Below are 18384 nucleotides of genomic sequence, written 5' to 3' on the forward strand. Positions count from 1 at the left end.
TGAATAATTACAGTTACTATCACTTTGTTCTCTTTCTCACTGACCTTCTTGTGATAAAAGGTTTTTAAAATCAATTGTGCAAATGTGCAGTTAGAAAAACATTAAGTCTTTTAATTTTCTTGCTCATAAATACATATGACCAGAACCCAAAATGTCCCTTTGTGTGATAAGTGTGATTTATGCGATAAGTGTAACTTATAAGTAATTTATAAGTTACACTTTTAAACTCTTCAGGGTGATAAGTATGACTTGTCTTTGTGAAACTTGTCAGTCCAACTTCTTGAGTAACTTGAGGAACTTCTCATAATTGTTGGAGGAAGTGGCTAATTTTATGCTTGCACTGAAGGAACTGAGAGAGATCATAAATTTTTAGAAGTCAGTTTTGTTTTCTTTGTGCAGATGCATGGTGGTGCTGGTGTTTGTGGTTGTGGTGGGGTGGGGTGTGGTGGGGTGGGGGTGAACCTTACATTTGTTAGTTATCTTGTCATAACACTGCCCAGAGTAAGACAAAAAAAAAAATTAAATACTATCCTAACTGTTAGACAAATATAGTACTGGAGCCAGCAGCTGTTTAGTTTAGCTTAACTTAGTTTGGAAATTGTTGGGGGGGGGATAGTTGATACAATCTGCATTTTAATCTCTAAGATTTGATTCTAATTTTAACATTCACTCCTCTCTTAGACTGTTTGATTCATTCTTTGACATTTTCACCAAGGCATTCAGTGTCTCTTGTTTCAGCCAACTGTTGTTTATTAATTTTCTCTATGCTCCCTTCTATGTGCACATTAAAAGAATTATAAAATCTAGGTAATTTAATATGAAATCATGGTGAAATTACATCATATATACAAAAGCAGTGATGATTTGAAAAGGGACTCCCTCAGCCAAACCCTGGGGCCAAACAAAACAGCATTCAAGTCAGTTAAAAAAAGGTTCATGTTGATTTATTCAGCCAAAACATGAGTAGCATTTTTACAAATATTATTTTCAGAATTATGGATACAAGCATTTGTTACACCAAACAACATAAATTACAGGATTATAGTAATTAATGGACAGAAGACATCATCACAAGAAACATGCATGAGAAATCCCAAGGACAAGTGATCATAAAGAGTGCACATAGATTTGTTTTATACTTATTTAAATTTATTAGAACATTAATTGCTGGCTTTTTTTCTTCCTCTTTTTTTGTTTGTTTTTCAGATGTTTCCATAGATGTTGAGGTCTGCGGTATTAATGTAGTCATCACCTTCATCAGGGTCCTGTGAGAGATGAAGTTTGTTAGTGTCACAGATAGTAATAGCATCAGTGAACTTAATTATAAGGAACATATGGATGGCAAATTAACAATACCTCTTTGTAATTGTAAGATTTGGGCTGGCTAAGAGCCATTAGCAACAGCAGCAATACAAAGGAGACATAGGGAAAATAACATTAGAACAATGCAAATGAACGCCTGCAGTTTAACACATGGTTAATTCAGGGGGAGGAAGATGAGTACCTTTTGGGAGATGGGAAACGAGGTTTTGTGACTTTCTGGTTATCACAGGATTTCGAATTCACATTGTTTGGACTGCACAACAATTAGACAGTCAGAAAAACAAATACAATAGACAAATTCTTCTTTAAGAACTTAGAGCATATTTACCTATGACCAAAATCTACTATGTCCCCTTTAGGCCTTCTGTTGAAAAATACAAATAAATTATATATATATATATATATATATATATATATATATATATATATATATATATATATATATATATATATATATATAAATACCGCTTATAAAAGAAGCTGACAAGGCTGGCCACTATAAATGTTTTTTTTACACCCTACCTTGAAAATCTGCTCCAAATAGACCTTGTACGCAAAAAAGAGGAAGAGAAACAGGCATATGTTTTAAGAAACATAAATAGAAGTGTAGATTTGATCAAAAATGAGAAAAGGCTTCGGACTTCTGCACAGAAATGCAAATTACAGTGAGGCCAAACATCTGCAGCATTTTACAGAACTGTGGAAGGGGTTGTACAGAACTACACACTAAGAATATCTACTGCAGTCAGAGAACTAAAGTTCATTAGAATTACTCTTGCCTTTGATCCGAACGAGATGGTCCTGCTCCAGAACGAATCCTGGAGATTCCACGAATTAAATTATTCGTTAATTCAGTTAACAGTTACAATACCACATGAAAAAGAAATATGGTTAAGTGTTTATCCTGTTGACACCCAGAAGAAAAAATCTTTGATATTTACATTATTTTTAGATAATTTAAATATTGTGGTTGAAAGGAACATGTTATATATTGCTACATATTTTTACATATTTTCTTTCTTCAAAATTATGATTTTTATTTTTATTTTGTCCCCTGTACTAGAACAAAAGTTCATTCTGCATGCCAAACACTCACCTCAACCTGGGTTGTTAAGTCATGTCACCCATGGCACTAACAATGACCATGGATGGTATGACAGAGGGCTGAGTGAGGCAGAAGAAGAGTCATCCTAGTCATCCAGATGAAGTAGTGGAAGGACAAATAACAGAGCAAAAAGATAAAAGCTCAGATAGCGACATACAGCTTCTAAGGAGGGACAAAATGATGACACCTGATGTCCATTATTGATAAGAAGTATTATTACTCTGAAGTGGTGGGATTTTGTTTCTCAGCTACCACAGAGGTTGCCTCTATGAAGGGAATCAACCATCTGTGGCCTTAGCGGGGGTGTAATGTGTGAATTTGCATTCAGAGGTCTACATTAAACCATGTTTTACTATAGATGCTGGGTGCAATTATATTGTTCCTAAACAAAAGCTAATATGTCTTGCTCTGAGGTTTCACCTTCCTGCTATAATGTTTGGCCTTTCTCTGCCTCATTTCATTAAAGCTCCAAGTTTGACTCCCCTTCCACAATTTTGAGTAAAATCCTTTTGACTTTGTTGACTTTGTTTTAGCAACAGAATCATAATATCTGCAAAAATGGTCCTTTACATAGAGGTCTCAGGCTCATGTCCTCCACATATGACAAAAGTGGATCTTTGGGTCTTAGGAGGATGACTTACTCAAGAATGTGGCATGCGTTTGTTTCTCTTTGTAACGTACTAATGGGCTAAGCAAATGTGATTTTATATGACAAAAATGCAAGACGCATTAAGCCTTTAAAAAAACAACAACACTGGAGGGTAAGGGCAGCTGGTTTTTTCCTCTATTTCCTCTCCAACAAATACTATTTTCTCACCTGCGAGACATCCTCGACAGCCGATTCCACATGCTAAAAATTGGGGAAAACTACATTATGATAATGAAAGAATACATTTGAAATAATTTAAAATCACTGTGTTGTTTTTTTACCTGCCATCTCGACTTTGAAGCTCTTCAATGCGTTTCCTTTAACAAAAAAAGTTGTTTATTAAGAAGCATGCAAATTAAGATGCTGTACACAAAAAGTTAAATTCCATAATTGTTTTAAATTAAAACTGAAGACACGCCTTATAAATATAAAATACTTATTTTTCCTCAAGGTGTTTTGCCTATCAGATATTTGCTGTCAGTTAAGATCGGTGACATTGTATTACTCACTTGTATTTTTTAGTCATGAAAATGCAGACGAGTACAAAGGCCACAGTGGTACCAATCCCCACTACAGAGGGAATGATGATGTGATTATAGTTCTCTACACCTGAAAAAAATAGAAGTCGTGTTAGTGCCCTTCTTTTTTGCTGCAACAGTAGAAATGAGACTAAACCTAGTTTTATTTTTAAAGCAGAGTAAAACTTCTATTCAACATTACAAAATTCAACAACTAATTAAAAATATCTCACGTTTTACATGGAGTGTGAAAGTTTCAGGTGATTTCAGCCCTCCATTAAATTCAGCAGTGCAGGTTATCTCTCTGTTGTCATCCTTCTCCTCAGGAATAACTGTCAGGATGGACTGTGTCTCCCAGTTTCCATGTTTAATATCTTTATGATGCACAATGACCTTTGTACTATCCATATTCCATGTGAGTTTAGGAACATGAGTGGGGCAGGTGTGGATGACTGAACAGGTGACAGTGTAGGGCTCTCCTTGAGTGGCTGTCTTTGGTTGGATCAATGTAGGCTTTGGAGGCTCAGCTGAAAATGAAAAAGGCAGACATAAAGTAAGAGGCAAAATGATTTAACAGAAAACTGGTATAGATGTTTGAAGTCATGGAAAGTTGGTGACATACTGATCATGTTCAACTCAACGCAGTCTTCAACAAAGGAGAACTTGTCCTTGGTGGGGTCATTGTTTTCTGTTCGCACTAGTTCAACCCGGAAACAGAAAGGGCCATTGTGATGATTTCTAATTTGAGTTATTTCTAAGGTGCAGTTGTTCTGGCCCAGCTCTCCCAACATCTTTGTTTGGTCCCTAAAGCTGTCCTTAATCAGTGTAGGATCCTCATGATAGATGTTGCTTTTTTTGTCATTTTTTTCATGCCAGATTCCTCTGAGTCTGGAGGAGGGCAGGTTTCCTCCAGTATGGGAGAATGAACATGGTACCACAACACAGGATCCAACCAGAGCGTCAATGCTTTTTACAACAGTGGCCTTCCATTCATCACTGGACACGGAGCTACAGATGGCTGACAGAGAATTTTGAAAATAACAAGGAAATTATTTAATTATACATATTAAGCATAAAGAGACTGGAAATAAATAGCTCACCAGTGATGTTACCTGCAAAAAGCAGACAGAATCCCATCATAATTTTCTGCTTGGCCATTCTTTTCTGATGTTGGGATGTTTGATTGACACTAAAGAAATCAAAACACTACATTTTACCATCATAACCAAAATAAACCACAGCTGTCAAAGTGAATGTTCAAACAGCATTAATGCAAATAGACATTTATATATAATTATTTATACCAATTTGTATCTGACAAATACAAGCCATCACAGTAGAAAAGGGATTTCCCCTCTGTGTAATGTAAATAAAGTATATTTCACAAGTAAATAATGGCATTATTTTAGTAAAAGTATCATATATTGCTTATATGTATGTGTGTAATTTAAACAAATGGGTAAAACGGACAATACCAAAAATACAGCCATGGAACAAAACCTTCAAGTACCACTAGAGGGCGTACCCTTCATTATTTAGAATCCAATGTTAAAATTTTATTTCATTTTTTAAATACATTTCTGAATGGAAGAATAGAATGTCAGTCTTGTGTAGATATGAAAAATAAAAGATATTGTGTATCACTCTTTGTGCCAGTTAGCTGTTTTAATTTTGTGCACATACTCATCCAAGTCAGAGTTTTTTTTTAAAACTCTCTTAAAAACTTTTGCAGGATGGCTGCGGTTTCTTTTGGATCACTATCATGTTAGACATTTTTTTCTGAAGCGTCTTGAGACTGACATTAATGTTCCACTCAGCATTTGGGAATACAACATTTCAATAGTACTGACAACTATGAATGCCATGTCTTCGCACAATGCCTCTCCTATCGAGTTTTCACCTGAGGTTGAAAACCCCAAGCAGTGACTGACAAACGTGTTAGCAAACATAGTGGATATTTCACTTTCTAGCCAAGCAATTTTCTGCTGTTCATTAGGCTTCTTTTTATGTTCATTTTAAATTAGTTTTTCTTTTTTGGTCTTAATAGTGTTAAGGTTAATCAATTTTGATTACACACAATATACACTAATATTTAACTTTCAAAATAATTTTTAACATTTTTGTGACACAGTAGTGTAGTCATATTTATTGTATAATGTTTATACACTCTGCTTTACTGTATATGTTATCACTACAATTACCCCAAATCTTTAAGAAAACCCCCCAAAACAAAAACAAACCCCATAACAGCTAAGGTGCATTATTTTGATTTCAAAGGTATGATAAAACCTATAAAATGAACACAAAAATCTACTGAATCTTTATCAGATCTATGTACTAGTGTCACCACATACAGGTGTATAACATTGTAAAGGATGACTTTTTTTTCACTTACCTGATAAAGCTGCTGCCTGGCTGATCTGAGACGCAACATTCACTCAGTACTCTTTCTTGAGAATAATGTGAGCTAATCTGGTCTGATGATGATTAGCACTGGATTCCCTGTCAAATGGAAAAAAGGGGAAAAGAAAAGAAGAAGAAACCAAACGACCAGAATAGAAAACAAAGTCAGTTTATTTCTCTATGTAGAAAAAAAAACCATGAAAGCTGATATCGAGGTAGTAGTAACTGATTTGTCTGTGCAGATTGCTGGGAGGGGTCTCTGTTGTTCTGTGTCTTCCATATTTGGGTGCATTTTGTTTTACTATTAGATACTCTGACCTAGATACCCACTCTGACCTCTGGGGGCAACACAAAAAACTGCAGGCTAATTGAAACACGGTCAAAATGCACTCATACAGTCACTATAGAAAATAACCAATTCAGACAGAGTTCAGAAAGGGTGCCTAACAGGTGTATTCAATAAAGATTTAAAGTTGTCCAGTCAGAGAAAATGTGCCCAAAAAAGGTCCAGAATATTCTACTGTTTCACGTGAATTGTGATTCAATGCAATATATTTTGAGGTAGTAATGGTGTTAGTAATAGTAGTAATCGTGGAATCCATGTCTTTATTTATTCAACATCTGGCTGCCAAGTCAAAGAAAGAAACTACAATTCAATAACAATTTAAATAACATTTATCATTTAATTTATTTGAACTGGAGGGTTCTTTGATAAAATGATAATAATAATAATAAAAATAATAATAATAATAATAATAATGTACCTTTTGCATTCAAAAGTAAAATATAGAACTTTTGAGAAAGTTGTCTTCAAATAAATCACTTAATAAACAAAACATAAGGAAAAGTTGTAGTTTCAGTTTCCCTCTTTACTTCTTTTTCCTCAACTAAACTTCAAATGTGACAATCTCACAAAAACATTTAACCTCCTATATCACTTACTACTTCAGAATTCCTTGTCTCGTCTCCTCGATGGCACTTCGACTCTGAAGGAATGACTTGATTCGCTGGGTAGTGTCATGTGTGATAAGTACAAAACGTGACTGTTCTGTGGCTTTAATGTGGATGTGTGTTTGCATTGACTACCGTAAAGACAGCAAAGCTGTGCAGAATGAAATAACCTTACCGTAATAATAAAAACAGATGTGCAGAGTAAAACTGGATCAAAATCTCATAATAAGTCAGTTTATGGATCTGCCTGTTGGTGACTTAAGGCTTAGAATTTCTCACAGTTTTTTCTCCATTTGTGCATTATGTTGTTTAGAAGGCGATGATCACAAATCCCAAGGGCTTGGCAACTGATTGTCAAACATCAGCAACACTCACTCTTGTTGTAAAGAACAAAAACATTGATGCCGTTGTCTCTCTACTTCTGTTAATATCCTTGTGAAAAGAAAAAGCCACTGTGCAAACAAATTTTTTTCAAAAGATGAATGAAACGCACACTACATGATGAATGAATGAAAAAAACGGAGAAAATAAACAGATTGTGATCATTAATAACTCTTTAGCCCAGTCTGGGTCTTATTTTTCTCTCTTTCTCTTCCCTGTCAGTGGTAAACGTTTCTTCATACAGGTGCTCCTCCCCAGCGTCTCCATATGTTTGCCTGATATTCCCATTCACATATTCAATGATCAGCTGGTTAACTCACCTGCTCCTCATAAATCATAAATTCCACTATTTAAGCACACTTCCTGTCACCATCAGTGTTGGGCAAGTTACTTTGAAAAAGTACTTAGCCACACAAATTATGTGTGCAACTCCAAAAAACAATTTCTGTCCACTATAAGACAGAGGAGAACATCACAAGCCTGATACCTGCACGCCTGACAGCAGGAGGTGTATCACTCCTCCTGTTTTTTTTCACCGGGAGACAGCGTTTACACTACAGTCTGCCTGTAGTAGCTTTTTGGCAGGAACTGTGACATTGACCAGTCACCTCATTGTTCTGACACACAAAACAAAACTATTGACTACACTACACAGTAGATACACACTGCAAACACACTAAACATCACAAATCTCTCACATCTCAAAGGACGTCTCTTTCATTCTCTCACTGCCATCACTCCTAAAACCTCCCCCTCTTCCTAAACAACCAAATTCCATGTTGCCACATAATTTGTTGATTGGTCGACATGGTACATTTTTCCACCAATAGGAAAGGGGTGTTTTTTTTTCTTTTCTTCTCTTTTCCTTTTGTTCACAAGCAGAGTGTTTGCAAGCACTGTCGTTAGACTGTGAACGATAGTATTCAGGAAAAAGCATTGAGTATATTTTTTTTATCATGACTCTGGTTTTACATGGCCTATCACCACAATTTAAAACTGGTATATATATATTTGAAGGCCACACTTTTAACACGAAAATGGAGAATCATGGTTGTCTTGGGTTGACAGCATCTTGTTTCTATTTTATCTTGCAGTTTTTCCCAATTGTTTACACACATTTTCTGAAAGCATGCCTCATATTTCAGAACTCTACACACAAATAAAAAAAAACCACACACACACAATGGATAAAACCCTTCAATTCTTCTGCAAGATGAAACTCTACATTCAAAACAATGTAATTTCTTGTCAAAATGGCATTTTGTTTTCAAATGAGACACACAAACCATCACATGAATAGACATTTACAGTTTTTTCTGAATGCTTAAACCCTAACTGTGATTCCTGTAGCACAATCTCTAAAAACTATTCAGACTTATGGCAAAACCACTCACTGAGTTTGCAAAACTAAAAGCACAAAAACTGCTTTGCACTCAGTTTGCAATTTTGTAACACACACTTTGCAAAACTGTAGGCACAATTCACTGCACAACACTCAATTACCAAATTTCCAACACACTCCTAACAAAAGTATACACATGTATGGCTATCATTAACACTAACTTGCCAACTGTCTGGCACACTTTCACATGTGAAAACTTTTTTAGATAATTAGTTCACTTTGCAATCAGCCTAAGCACTATAATACAGGTAAGCTGTGTGTGCGGAGTACAATGGAGGGAGCAGAAAGAGTGAGAAGTAGAGGAGGCCGAGGAAGAGGACGTGGAGGTGAAGAAGTAGGATGAAGAGGACGACAAGGACAAGGAGGAGCAAGAGGAAGACGAGGAGGAGGGAGAGGAAGATGAGGAGGGGGGAGAGGAAGGGTAGGAAGAGTAAGAAATAGAATTGCTGATGACATCAGAGCTACAATAGTGGACCATGTAATCAACCGTGGAATGACCCTGAGGGTAGCTGGCCAACGGGTCCAGCCTAACTCGAGCCGCTACACTGTAGCAAGCACCATAAGGACATCTTGAAATGAGAATCGGTTAGTACAGTCACTTCGCACAAAGATTTGTAGCACTGCCATATGCCAATGAGAAACACACCAATACCATTGATGTAAAAATACTGAAATTGCTACTTTACAGAATTGCTAGATGACCAGATGCTGGGGGCAGAGGAAGCATGTTCACTGCAGACCAAGTAACCCATATAGTCATTATGGCGATTGCAAATAATCCTATACTTGGAAATAACCACTTGTGTTTGTTTTGATGTGTTTGAATAAACACCAGTACTTGAAGTTTGGATCCCTCTATGCTTATGGATCTATGACAGAAGTATGAGCTCAAACTGACATAGCCTACCTTGTGCACAGAGAAAGCAAAAGCCAGATGTGTTTTGTATTCATACCATCAGTGTGCAGTTGGCGCATTGTGTGCTTAGTAGATGATGGCTTGTGTGTACTGTTTGATACGGAAACACCATTTTTACGAAGGTGTGAAGAGTTAATCTAGCTGTGTTTGCTTTTGCAAGAGAACTACAATGTTTTGATTATTGGGTGACAGGTTTTCTTATTTGTGTGAAGAGTTTTGCAAAATTAGCCAAAAGTTACAAAAAAATGTGCTTAAGCAATCAGAAAAAACTGTATAAGAAATAGTTGAACACTGATGTGCTTAATGTAAAACACTATGACCACTTCTTCTCCAGTCATCAAAATAACTTACTGTAAGCCTTTTTTTTTTTTTAGTGTTACACTTATTACAGACAGTACATAGGTCTACATAAGTGCATGTGTATACAAAACACACATACATGGTACCAAATATATACAGTGGGGCAAAAAAGTAATTAGTCAGACACCGATTGTGCAAGTTCCCCCACCTAAAATGATGACAGAGGTCAGTAATTTGCACCAGAGGTACACTTCAACTGTGAGAGACAGAATGTGAAAAAAAAAATCCATGAATCCACATGGTAGGATTTGTAAAGAATTTATTCGTAAATCAGGGTGGAAAATAAGTATTTGGTCAATAACAAAAATACAACTCAATACTTTGTAACATAACCTTTGTTGGCAATAACAGAGGTCAAACGTTTACTATAGGTCTTTACCAGGTTTGCACACACAGTAGCTGGTATTTTGGCCCATTCCTCCATGCAGATCTTCTCGAGAGCAGTGATGTTTTGGGGCTGTCGCCGAGCAACACGGACTTTCAACTCCCGCCACAGATTTTCTATAGGGTTGAGGTCTGGAGACTGGCTAGGCCACTCCAGGACTTTCAAATGCTTCTTACGGAGCCACTCCTTTGTTGCCCGGGCGGTGTGTTTTGGATCATTGTCATGTTGCAAGACCCAGCCTCGTTTCATCTTCAAAGTTCTCACTGATGGAAGGAGGTTTTGGCTCAAAATCTCACGATACATGGGCCCATTCATTCTGTCCTTAACACGGATCAGTCGTCCTGTCTCCTTGGCAGAAAAACAGCCCCATAGCATGATGTTTCCACCCCCATGCTTCACAGTAGGTATGGTGTTCTTGGGATGCAACTCAGTATTCTTGTTCCTCCAAACACGACGAGTTGAGTTTATACCAAAAAGTTCTACTTTGGTTTCATCTGACCACATGACATTCTCCCAATCCTCTGCTGTATCATCCATGTGCTCTCTGGCAAACTTCAGACGGGCCTGGACATGCACTGGCTTCAGCAGCGGAACACGTCTGGCACTGCGGGATTTGATTCCCTGCCGTTGTAGTGTGTTACTGATGGTGACCTTTGTTACTTTGGTCCCAGCTCTCTGCAGGTCATTCACCAGGTCCCCGTGTGGTCCTGGGATCTTTGCTCACCGTTCTCATGATCATTTTGACCCCACGGGATGAGATCTTGCGTGGAGCCCCAGATCGAGGGAGATTATCAGTGGTCTTGTATGTCTTCCATTTTCTGATGATTGCTCCCACAGTTGATTTTTTCACACCAAGCTGCTTGCCTATTGTAGATTCACTCTTCCCAGTCTGGTGCAGGTCTACAATACTTTTCCTGGTGTCCTTCGAAAGCTCTTTGGTCTTGGCCATGGCGGAGTTTGGAGTCTGACTGTTTGAGGCTGTGGACAGGTGTCTTTTATACAGATGATGAGTTCAAACAGGTGCCATTCATACAGGTAACGAGTGGGGGACAGAAAAGCTTCTTACAGAAGACGTTACAGGTCTGTGAGAGCCAGAGATTTTCCTTGTTTGAGGTGACCAAATACTTATTTTCCACCCTAATTTACAAATAAATTCTTTACAAATCCTACCATATGAATTCATGGATTTTTTTTTCACATTCTGTCTCTCACAGTTGAAGTGTACCTCTGGTGCAAATTACTGACCTCTGTCATCATTTTAAGTGGGGGAACTTGCACAATCGGTGGCTGACTAAATACTTTTTTTGCCCCACTGTATACACTGTATTTTTCCCAAAAATGCAATGTACACAGTGTTCATCCCAACCAACACAAAGTTGCATATACTATGGTGTACTATGGCATACTACATAGGTGTCAAACTCTGGCCCGTGGGCCAAATTTGGCCCGCGAAGCCATACCAAATTACTATTAGAGCTGGCCTGCTGGTATTATATAGCTAATATACATATTGTTTAGTATTAAGCTTTGCTTGTTCCATATTCAGTTTTTCATCAAAACTTGTTTGAGTCCATAAGAAAAGATTCATTCTTATATCTAGAGGAAGATTTTTTTTCAATAAATATTAATGTTAGCCCGCGACTTTGTTCCAGTTTTGAATTTTGGCCCACTGTGTATTTGAGTTTGACACCCCTGGTATACTATGTACAAACAACAGAAGAATGTAGAATATGGAGGGAGATAAACAACTAAAAAGCGTGGGTGGACAATGAACCATTTACCGACTCTGAAACACACATGATACATAATATAGACTTGGAGTGGTCACTATTGTGAAGCATAATCAGAGTATGATTACTGTACAGTACTGTAATTTATAGTCTTGAGAGTATGCATCAATTGTGGGATTGTATGGGACTTACTTGCACATAGTTGTATTGCAATTCTTTGACTCTTTCTGAATTGTATTCAAATGGCACCCCGTAGAGCTGGTTCATCCTCAGATTATTTCTGTTCAAGGAATGGTCCAATGTTGATAAACTGACCCTATCAATATTTTGAAATATGTTGTCTTCTGTTATTTTTCTTTGTATTTGCTGTACTGTTTTTGTCATTATTTTCTAGAACCATTTATAATGAATCATTTTTATGATTTCAGTCTCCTGTTCAGCAGACAGACGTTCCCGACCACCTTGTGTTGGTAAGCTTTCAGCTCTGCAATACAAATAGTACTGTAAAAAACTGTGAATGGACCTACTATGTAGGAATCCAAAGTAGGAATACATTTTCCAAATACGTGAAACATACTTGACAGCATTTTCAAAGTGTACAGAACAGTCCACAGGCAATATTGTGCTATAGTAATGTACTTCTTGAGTACAGTGAGATTTCTTACCTATTCTCATTTCGGATGATGGATGCTACCGTGTGCCTGCTCAAATTTGGCTGTACTCTTTGCCCAGCCTCCCTCATTGTTAGACTATGGTTGACCACACAGTCAACCAAAGTGGCCTTGATCTCATCAGAGCAATCTCATCATTACTTGGTCTTCGTCGTCCTCGTCCTCCTCCTCTTACTCTCACTCCTCTGGCTCTGCCTCTGTTTCTATGTTGGCATCCATTGCGCCAAAAACAGAAGAACTCACCTGTTGCCCTTTTATAAAGCTCGGATTTCTTAGTCAGTAGTCTCAGTTGCCTGAACCCACTTATTGAATCAGTCACTCTTTTGGAAAAACCATAAGCACTTTTCACCTGTTTAGACACATCTTGTCAACACATTGTCATTGTGATGCACCTGTGTTGCATAATGGTGAGCACAGGTGGCAAAAGTCAAACACAATTAAAGCTCAGGTGTCACCAGTTGAACACAACAACTCAAAATTTATCACACTTGCGGCTAATGATGTGAAGGTACATATAAGTCAGAGCACTGGTATGTGAGGCACTACAATGGATAAAAATCCAAGAAGAGGAGTTCGCGTGAGAGGAGGTCAAGTAGGTCAAGGTGGTCAGCCAGGACAAAGAACAGTAATGTCAGATGAAATCAGAGCTACTGGGATTGACCGTGTTGTTGTCCATGGTATGACAATGAAGGAGGCCGGACTAAGGGTACAACCAAACATCAGTAGATTCACCGTGTCCACCATAATCTGAAGATTTAGAGAAGAGAACAGGTAGTTTTTTGACATCATAGTATGTAAATGTTGACGTGTCCTCATCTCCCAGAGGAGTCTAAATCGTCATCAAACAGCCCTACAGACACAAAAACATGTGAAAATATAAACAAACAGACAATCGGCAGTGATTTAACTACTTTAGGACCTCTGTGAATATCATTTACAGTATATATCACAGAATTTAAGGCCTTTAAAATCACAGAGCATACAGAGAAAAGTACTAAACTGAATCAATTTCAGCTTTTGTTTTTTATGATGTATATTGTATTACAGTGTTTTCCAGTCGCTAACAAGCGTTTGTCCAAACAGTTGTCACATTTGCAAAACTCTAAACACAATTAGCACAGCATCGGTCTGTTGTGGCCATACCATTCTTACATTTCATGTCGTGTTCACCCAATATGCAGTCAGTGAACACATTTCCACAATGCTTACATTTTCTTAACAGACAAGCTATACCTCCCAACAAAATTATGGACTGTTTTTGTAGTATTTACGAATGTTAACACACAACATCCCACAATAGCAAAAACAATATTCCAAACCGTAGATACAGTATAAAAACCTCTGCTTCTGCAATGATATCAGTACAAAAACAATATCAATATCAAAAATATATATCAGCTGATAATAAACAAACAATTGAATAATTGACACACAGCTGATTTATGTTGGGTAAATTGGGCCAACGACAGCTTCTTCCATTCTGGCTTAGACTCAGTGGGGTTTATAAGGCAAGACCTTGAGGAGTGATGTTTTTGGAAACAAAAAAAAGACAAACACTGTAATGTCTGGTCGAGGAAGAGTAAGAGCAAGGGGCCCAGGGAGAAGAGCAGGCCCAAGGAGAGGGCAAGGTAGAGGTGTAAGAATGCGTGGTGGTGGCATTCCAAGGGCTGCAAGAACAGTAGTCAGTGATGAAATTCGTGCCACTATCATTGACCATGTAATCAACCATGGTCTTTCACTAAGAGAGGCTGGTGAAAGAGTGCAGCCCAATTTGAGGCGGTCAACGGTTGCCTCCATTATACGCATCTTTCAACAAACCAACAGGTAAGTATTGCATTTTACATGGATTGTTTCTATTCTCACTTGACATGTCAATATGGTCATACAGTAATGCATATGTTGAATTTTTTGTCTTTCTAAAGAATGCAATGTCTTCCACCCTCTGGGGGAAGAGGAAAGCTCCTCAGTAATGATCAGGAGCTTGCCATTGTAGAAATGGTTACTGCAAATAATGCAATAAAACTGCGTGAAATTCAAACTAGAATTGTGGCGGACCATGAGATATTTGACAATATCGATAGAATCAGCCTCACAACCATTACGCGGACATTGTCCAAACACAGAGTGCGGATGAAGCAGCTCTACGCTGTTCCCTTTGAGAGGAACAGTGAGAGGGTCAAGGAGCTACGACGACAATATGTCCAGGTATAGTGTATATTCAATCCAATGTCCAGTTCTATAAGCTTTGCACTTTGCAAGTAGGTAACCTACACAATACTAGGTTACAGTACAGTATGGTATACAGTAATAACATGACTTACATAAACTTTGTTTCAGAGAGTTATGGAATTGGAGGCCAACCAGGCCCCTCATAAATTCATATACATCGATGAGGCAGGATTCAATCTGGCCAAAAGGCGTCGACGTGGACGAAATGTAATTGGAAAAAGGGCCACAGTTGATGTGCCAGGACAGAGAGGGGCAAACATTACCATGTGTGCAGCAATTGCAAATGCAGGATTACTCCTTCACAGATGTCAGGTTGGACCCTATAATACAGAGCGCTTGCTTGCCTTTCTCAATGATTTCCACCAGCGCCTGGTTCCAGAGCAAGGTCAGGAGGGTGAAAACATGAGGACCTTTGTAATTACCTGGGACAATGTGGCTTTCCATCACTCGCAAGCAATAACAACATGGTTTGAAGTCCACCCAAGACTGGTAAGTCTCTTCCTTCCACCCTATTCACCTTTCCTCAACCCCATAGAGGAGTTCTTTTCTGCATGGAGGTGGAAGGTTTATGACCATCAGCCACATGACCAGATGTCCCTCCTCGAAGCCATGGATGCTGGCTCCAGGGACATCACAGTTGACGATTGCCAAGGGTGGATCCGACATACCAGGCGGTTCTATCCCAGGTGCATCGACTTGGATCACATCAGATGTGATGTTGATGAAAAAATGTGGCCTAACCCTGAAGATCGCAGAGATTAGATGCAAAGTTTTTGCCTTTTTTTTAGCCCCCCTCCCCCTCCCCCCCTTTTGATCTTGGCTTTTTGCTGTTGTTTTTTTGTTCAGAATGCTCTTGTGTGTTTCATGGATATTTTGTTCACTGTAAGCAATACTGTAAAACTTTCTCTGTCCTATCATACTGTGTTTCTACTGTACCTCCTGTAGTAAACAGTAAAGAAACATAAACTTGTTTGCTTTTTACTGGAATGCTTTTGAATGTGAACATTACTGTACATGTGGACATACAGTTACCAACCAAGACATTTCTGGTGTCAAAATGGTGGATTGCATGTTTCGCATGCAAATACCTGTAAAACTGAAACATAAAAGTCTATGCAGTTTTTGTAATGTCAATAATAGCCAGTATTTTGAAACCTGGTGTACTTTGATTGACTGCATGTACCTTGTGAAGTGAAAACAAGTGTTATTCTTTGACAGACTAATTTCATTTTGAGTCAGATTTATAGTGTTTTTGTACAGTTAGTGTGTGCAGAGAAAGATGTGTTCTATTTTGAAATGAAGAGTTAGTATATATTTAACAAAATGTATTTTTGAGAAGAAAATTATCCATTTGGCCAATTGTGTTTTGTAGGTGTGAGTCTGTGTTAAGAGTTTAGAAAAAGTATCTGAAGTATGGGTAGGCGCTTGTTAGCGATTGAAAAAAACTGTAATAATTGCATTACATTAACTGTATCTTTACCACACATTTGCCACACAGGTGTAGATACTGTAGGTTCAGTGAATGCTTAAATCGCACTGATTAGAATATACTGGACATTCAAAGCTAAGATGCAGCGCACTGTGTTAGAGGCTGGGATTTGATGAATTCATATATACAACCTTTGATCATCATTTATGTCCAATTGAGAATGAATCTGTTCACTCACATATTAAATGAACTGAAATCAGTAGTGCGATCTCCAGTCTTGATATAAGGAATGAGAGAACTGACAGCTGTTATTTTAATCAGCCTGTCTCAGTTGTTTTAACTCTAAGTATCACAAAGTTATGTGGTAACATCTGGACTGATGAGTTTGCTGTCAGCATTGTAATCGCTAGTTTAAAGGCTGTAGGTTGCAGCCATTGCTCTAACACTGTATAAATGTAACAGGCCTCAGTGCTGGTTCCAATAGTCTGAGCTGCTTCCAGCTTTATTTGTGAAGTCGTGATGTGTCAGTTTAAAGAATTCAGAAAGTTTATTCAAGCAGGCCCATAAAACAGAGAATCTGCATCTTCTTTTTGTTTTCATATTACAGACGCTAGGACACATTTCTCAATACTTAAGTCACTTTTGCAAAACTCTTCACACATTTCTCCTAACTGACCGTCAGCCTGGCAAAGCAGTTCATTTCAAATTCAAAATGCACTACAACTACCAAAACACTTCATTCAGGTCTCAAATGAACACATTCCTCCAGAACACTAGCAAAGGTTGACAGCCGACAAACACACTTTGTCACCCACAAAACAATGACCTAAAAAACACTAACAACATGTAGCATTACACAGTGTTTTCCTGTGTAAAACAAGGACACATCTCTGTTTATAATTTCAATATATGTTACTGGAATGAATCAGACATCATGTATTTATGTTTATGTATTTTTATTTTTTTGCACTAAGTAATCCCAAAATACAAGAATTTGTATACACACCATCCACTGATACACATACAATAGTAATGCTAATCTACTCGGTCTCCTCCATTTGGCCACAGGTTCTCATCCACATCACATCTTATGTCATCTAGGGTAATACACCTAGGAAAGAATCTTCTGGCATGCCAGAATTGAAGGAGTTGAAAAATTGAAGGAGTAACACCTGTGTAGATGTTCATCTACAATGAGAACAAGCTGTGGCTGGTTAAACTGCATTGTTAGATTTAAAATATGTTTCAATAAAATATTGCCGTTGGATTTTGCTGTCTTTTCAAGTTTTGCATTGTGTTATTGTTTTGACCATAAGTTTAACAGTTTTGAAAACAGTATGTAAGCACATGCAAAATGTCCTGTCCGTACAAAGCTTTTTGGCAGTTGTTGTGTCTGAGTGAGAAGATGATTCATGAAATTTGAGAGATGTAGTCATTGAATGCATTTTGAGCCAAGACAATGATAACTGGTCCTCAGTTTAGCCCACATAGACTTCTGTTGTGCTCACTGTGTGAGGAGTTTTGCAAACGTGACCTAAGTATTGGGAAATGTGTCCTAGCGTCTGTAAAAAACTGTAATTTATATTTAATTGTGTTGTGGTTTGCAGTGTTTTGTGTTGTCCATCCATCCATCCATCTTCATCCGCTTTATCCGAGGCCGGGTCGCTTTATCCGAGGCTCTCCCCAGCCACCTCCTCCAGCTTATCCGGGGGAACACCAAGGCATTCCCAGGCCAGCCGAGAGATATAATCTCTCTAGCGTGTCCTGGGTCTGCCCTGAGGCCTCCTCCTGGTGGGACATGCCTGGAACACCTCAGCTGGCTCCTTTCGATGTGGAGCAGCAGCGGCTCTACTCTGAGCCCCTCCCGGATGGCCAAACTTCTCACCCTATCTCTAAGGGAGAGGCCAGCCACCCTTCGGAGGAAGCTCATTT

General features: G+C 38.2%; 1 protein-coding gene across 2 annotated transcripts; it reads right to left on the minus strand.

Moving 5' to 3' along the window:
* Positions 1 to 928: 928 nt before the first annotated feature.
* LOC309716891 (myelin-associated glycoprotein-like) lies at positions 929 to 7042 on the minus strand. Of its 2 annotated transcripts, XM_082550987.1 has the most exons (14): positions 6941 to 7042; positions 5991 to 6097; positions 4708 to 4784; positions 4218 to 4613; positions 3829 to 4122; positions 3587 to 3686; positions 3359 to 3394; positions 3246 to 3278; positions 2103 to 2141; positions 1846 to 1869; positions 1652 to 1687; positions 1505 to 1576; positions 1357 to 1384; positions 1094 to 1265 (listed from the first exon to the last, which is right to left on the minus strand). In XM_082550987.1, exons 3-14 carry the CDS (start codon positions 4751 to 4753, stop codon positions 1203 to 1205), a joined length of 1167 nt encoding a protein of 388 aa, XP_082407113.1. In that variant the 5' UTR covers positions 4754 to 4784; positions 5991 to 6097; positions 6941 to 7042; the 3' UTR covers positions 1094 to 1202. The 2 variants fall into 2 exon arrangements, with proteins under 2 accessions (XP_082407112.1, XP_082407113.1); XM_082550986.1 differs by lacking the exons at positions 1357 to 1384; positions 1505 to 1576 and having other exon boundaries at positions 929 to 1265.
* Between the last annotated feature and the right edge of the window lie 11342 nt (positions 7043 to 18384).

The sequence above is a fragment of the Aulonocara stuartgranti genome (assembly GCF_965226115.1).
Source record: "Aulonocara stuartgranti genome assembly, chromosome: 11".
Classification (NCBI taxonomy): domain Eukaryota; kingdom Metazoa; phylum Chordata; class Actinopteri; order Cichliformes; family Cichlidae; genus Aulonocara; species Aulonocara stuartgranti.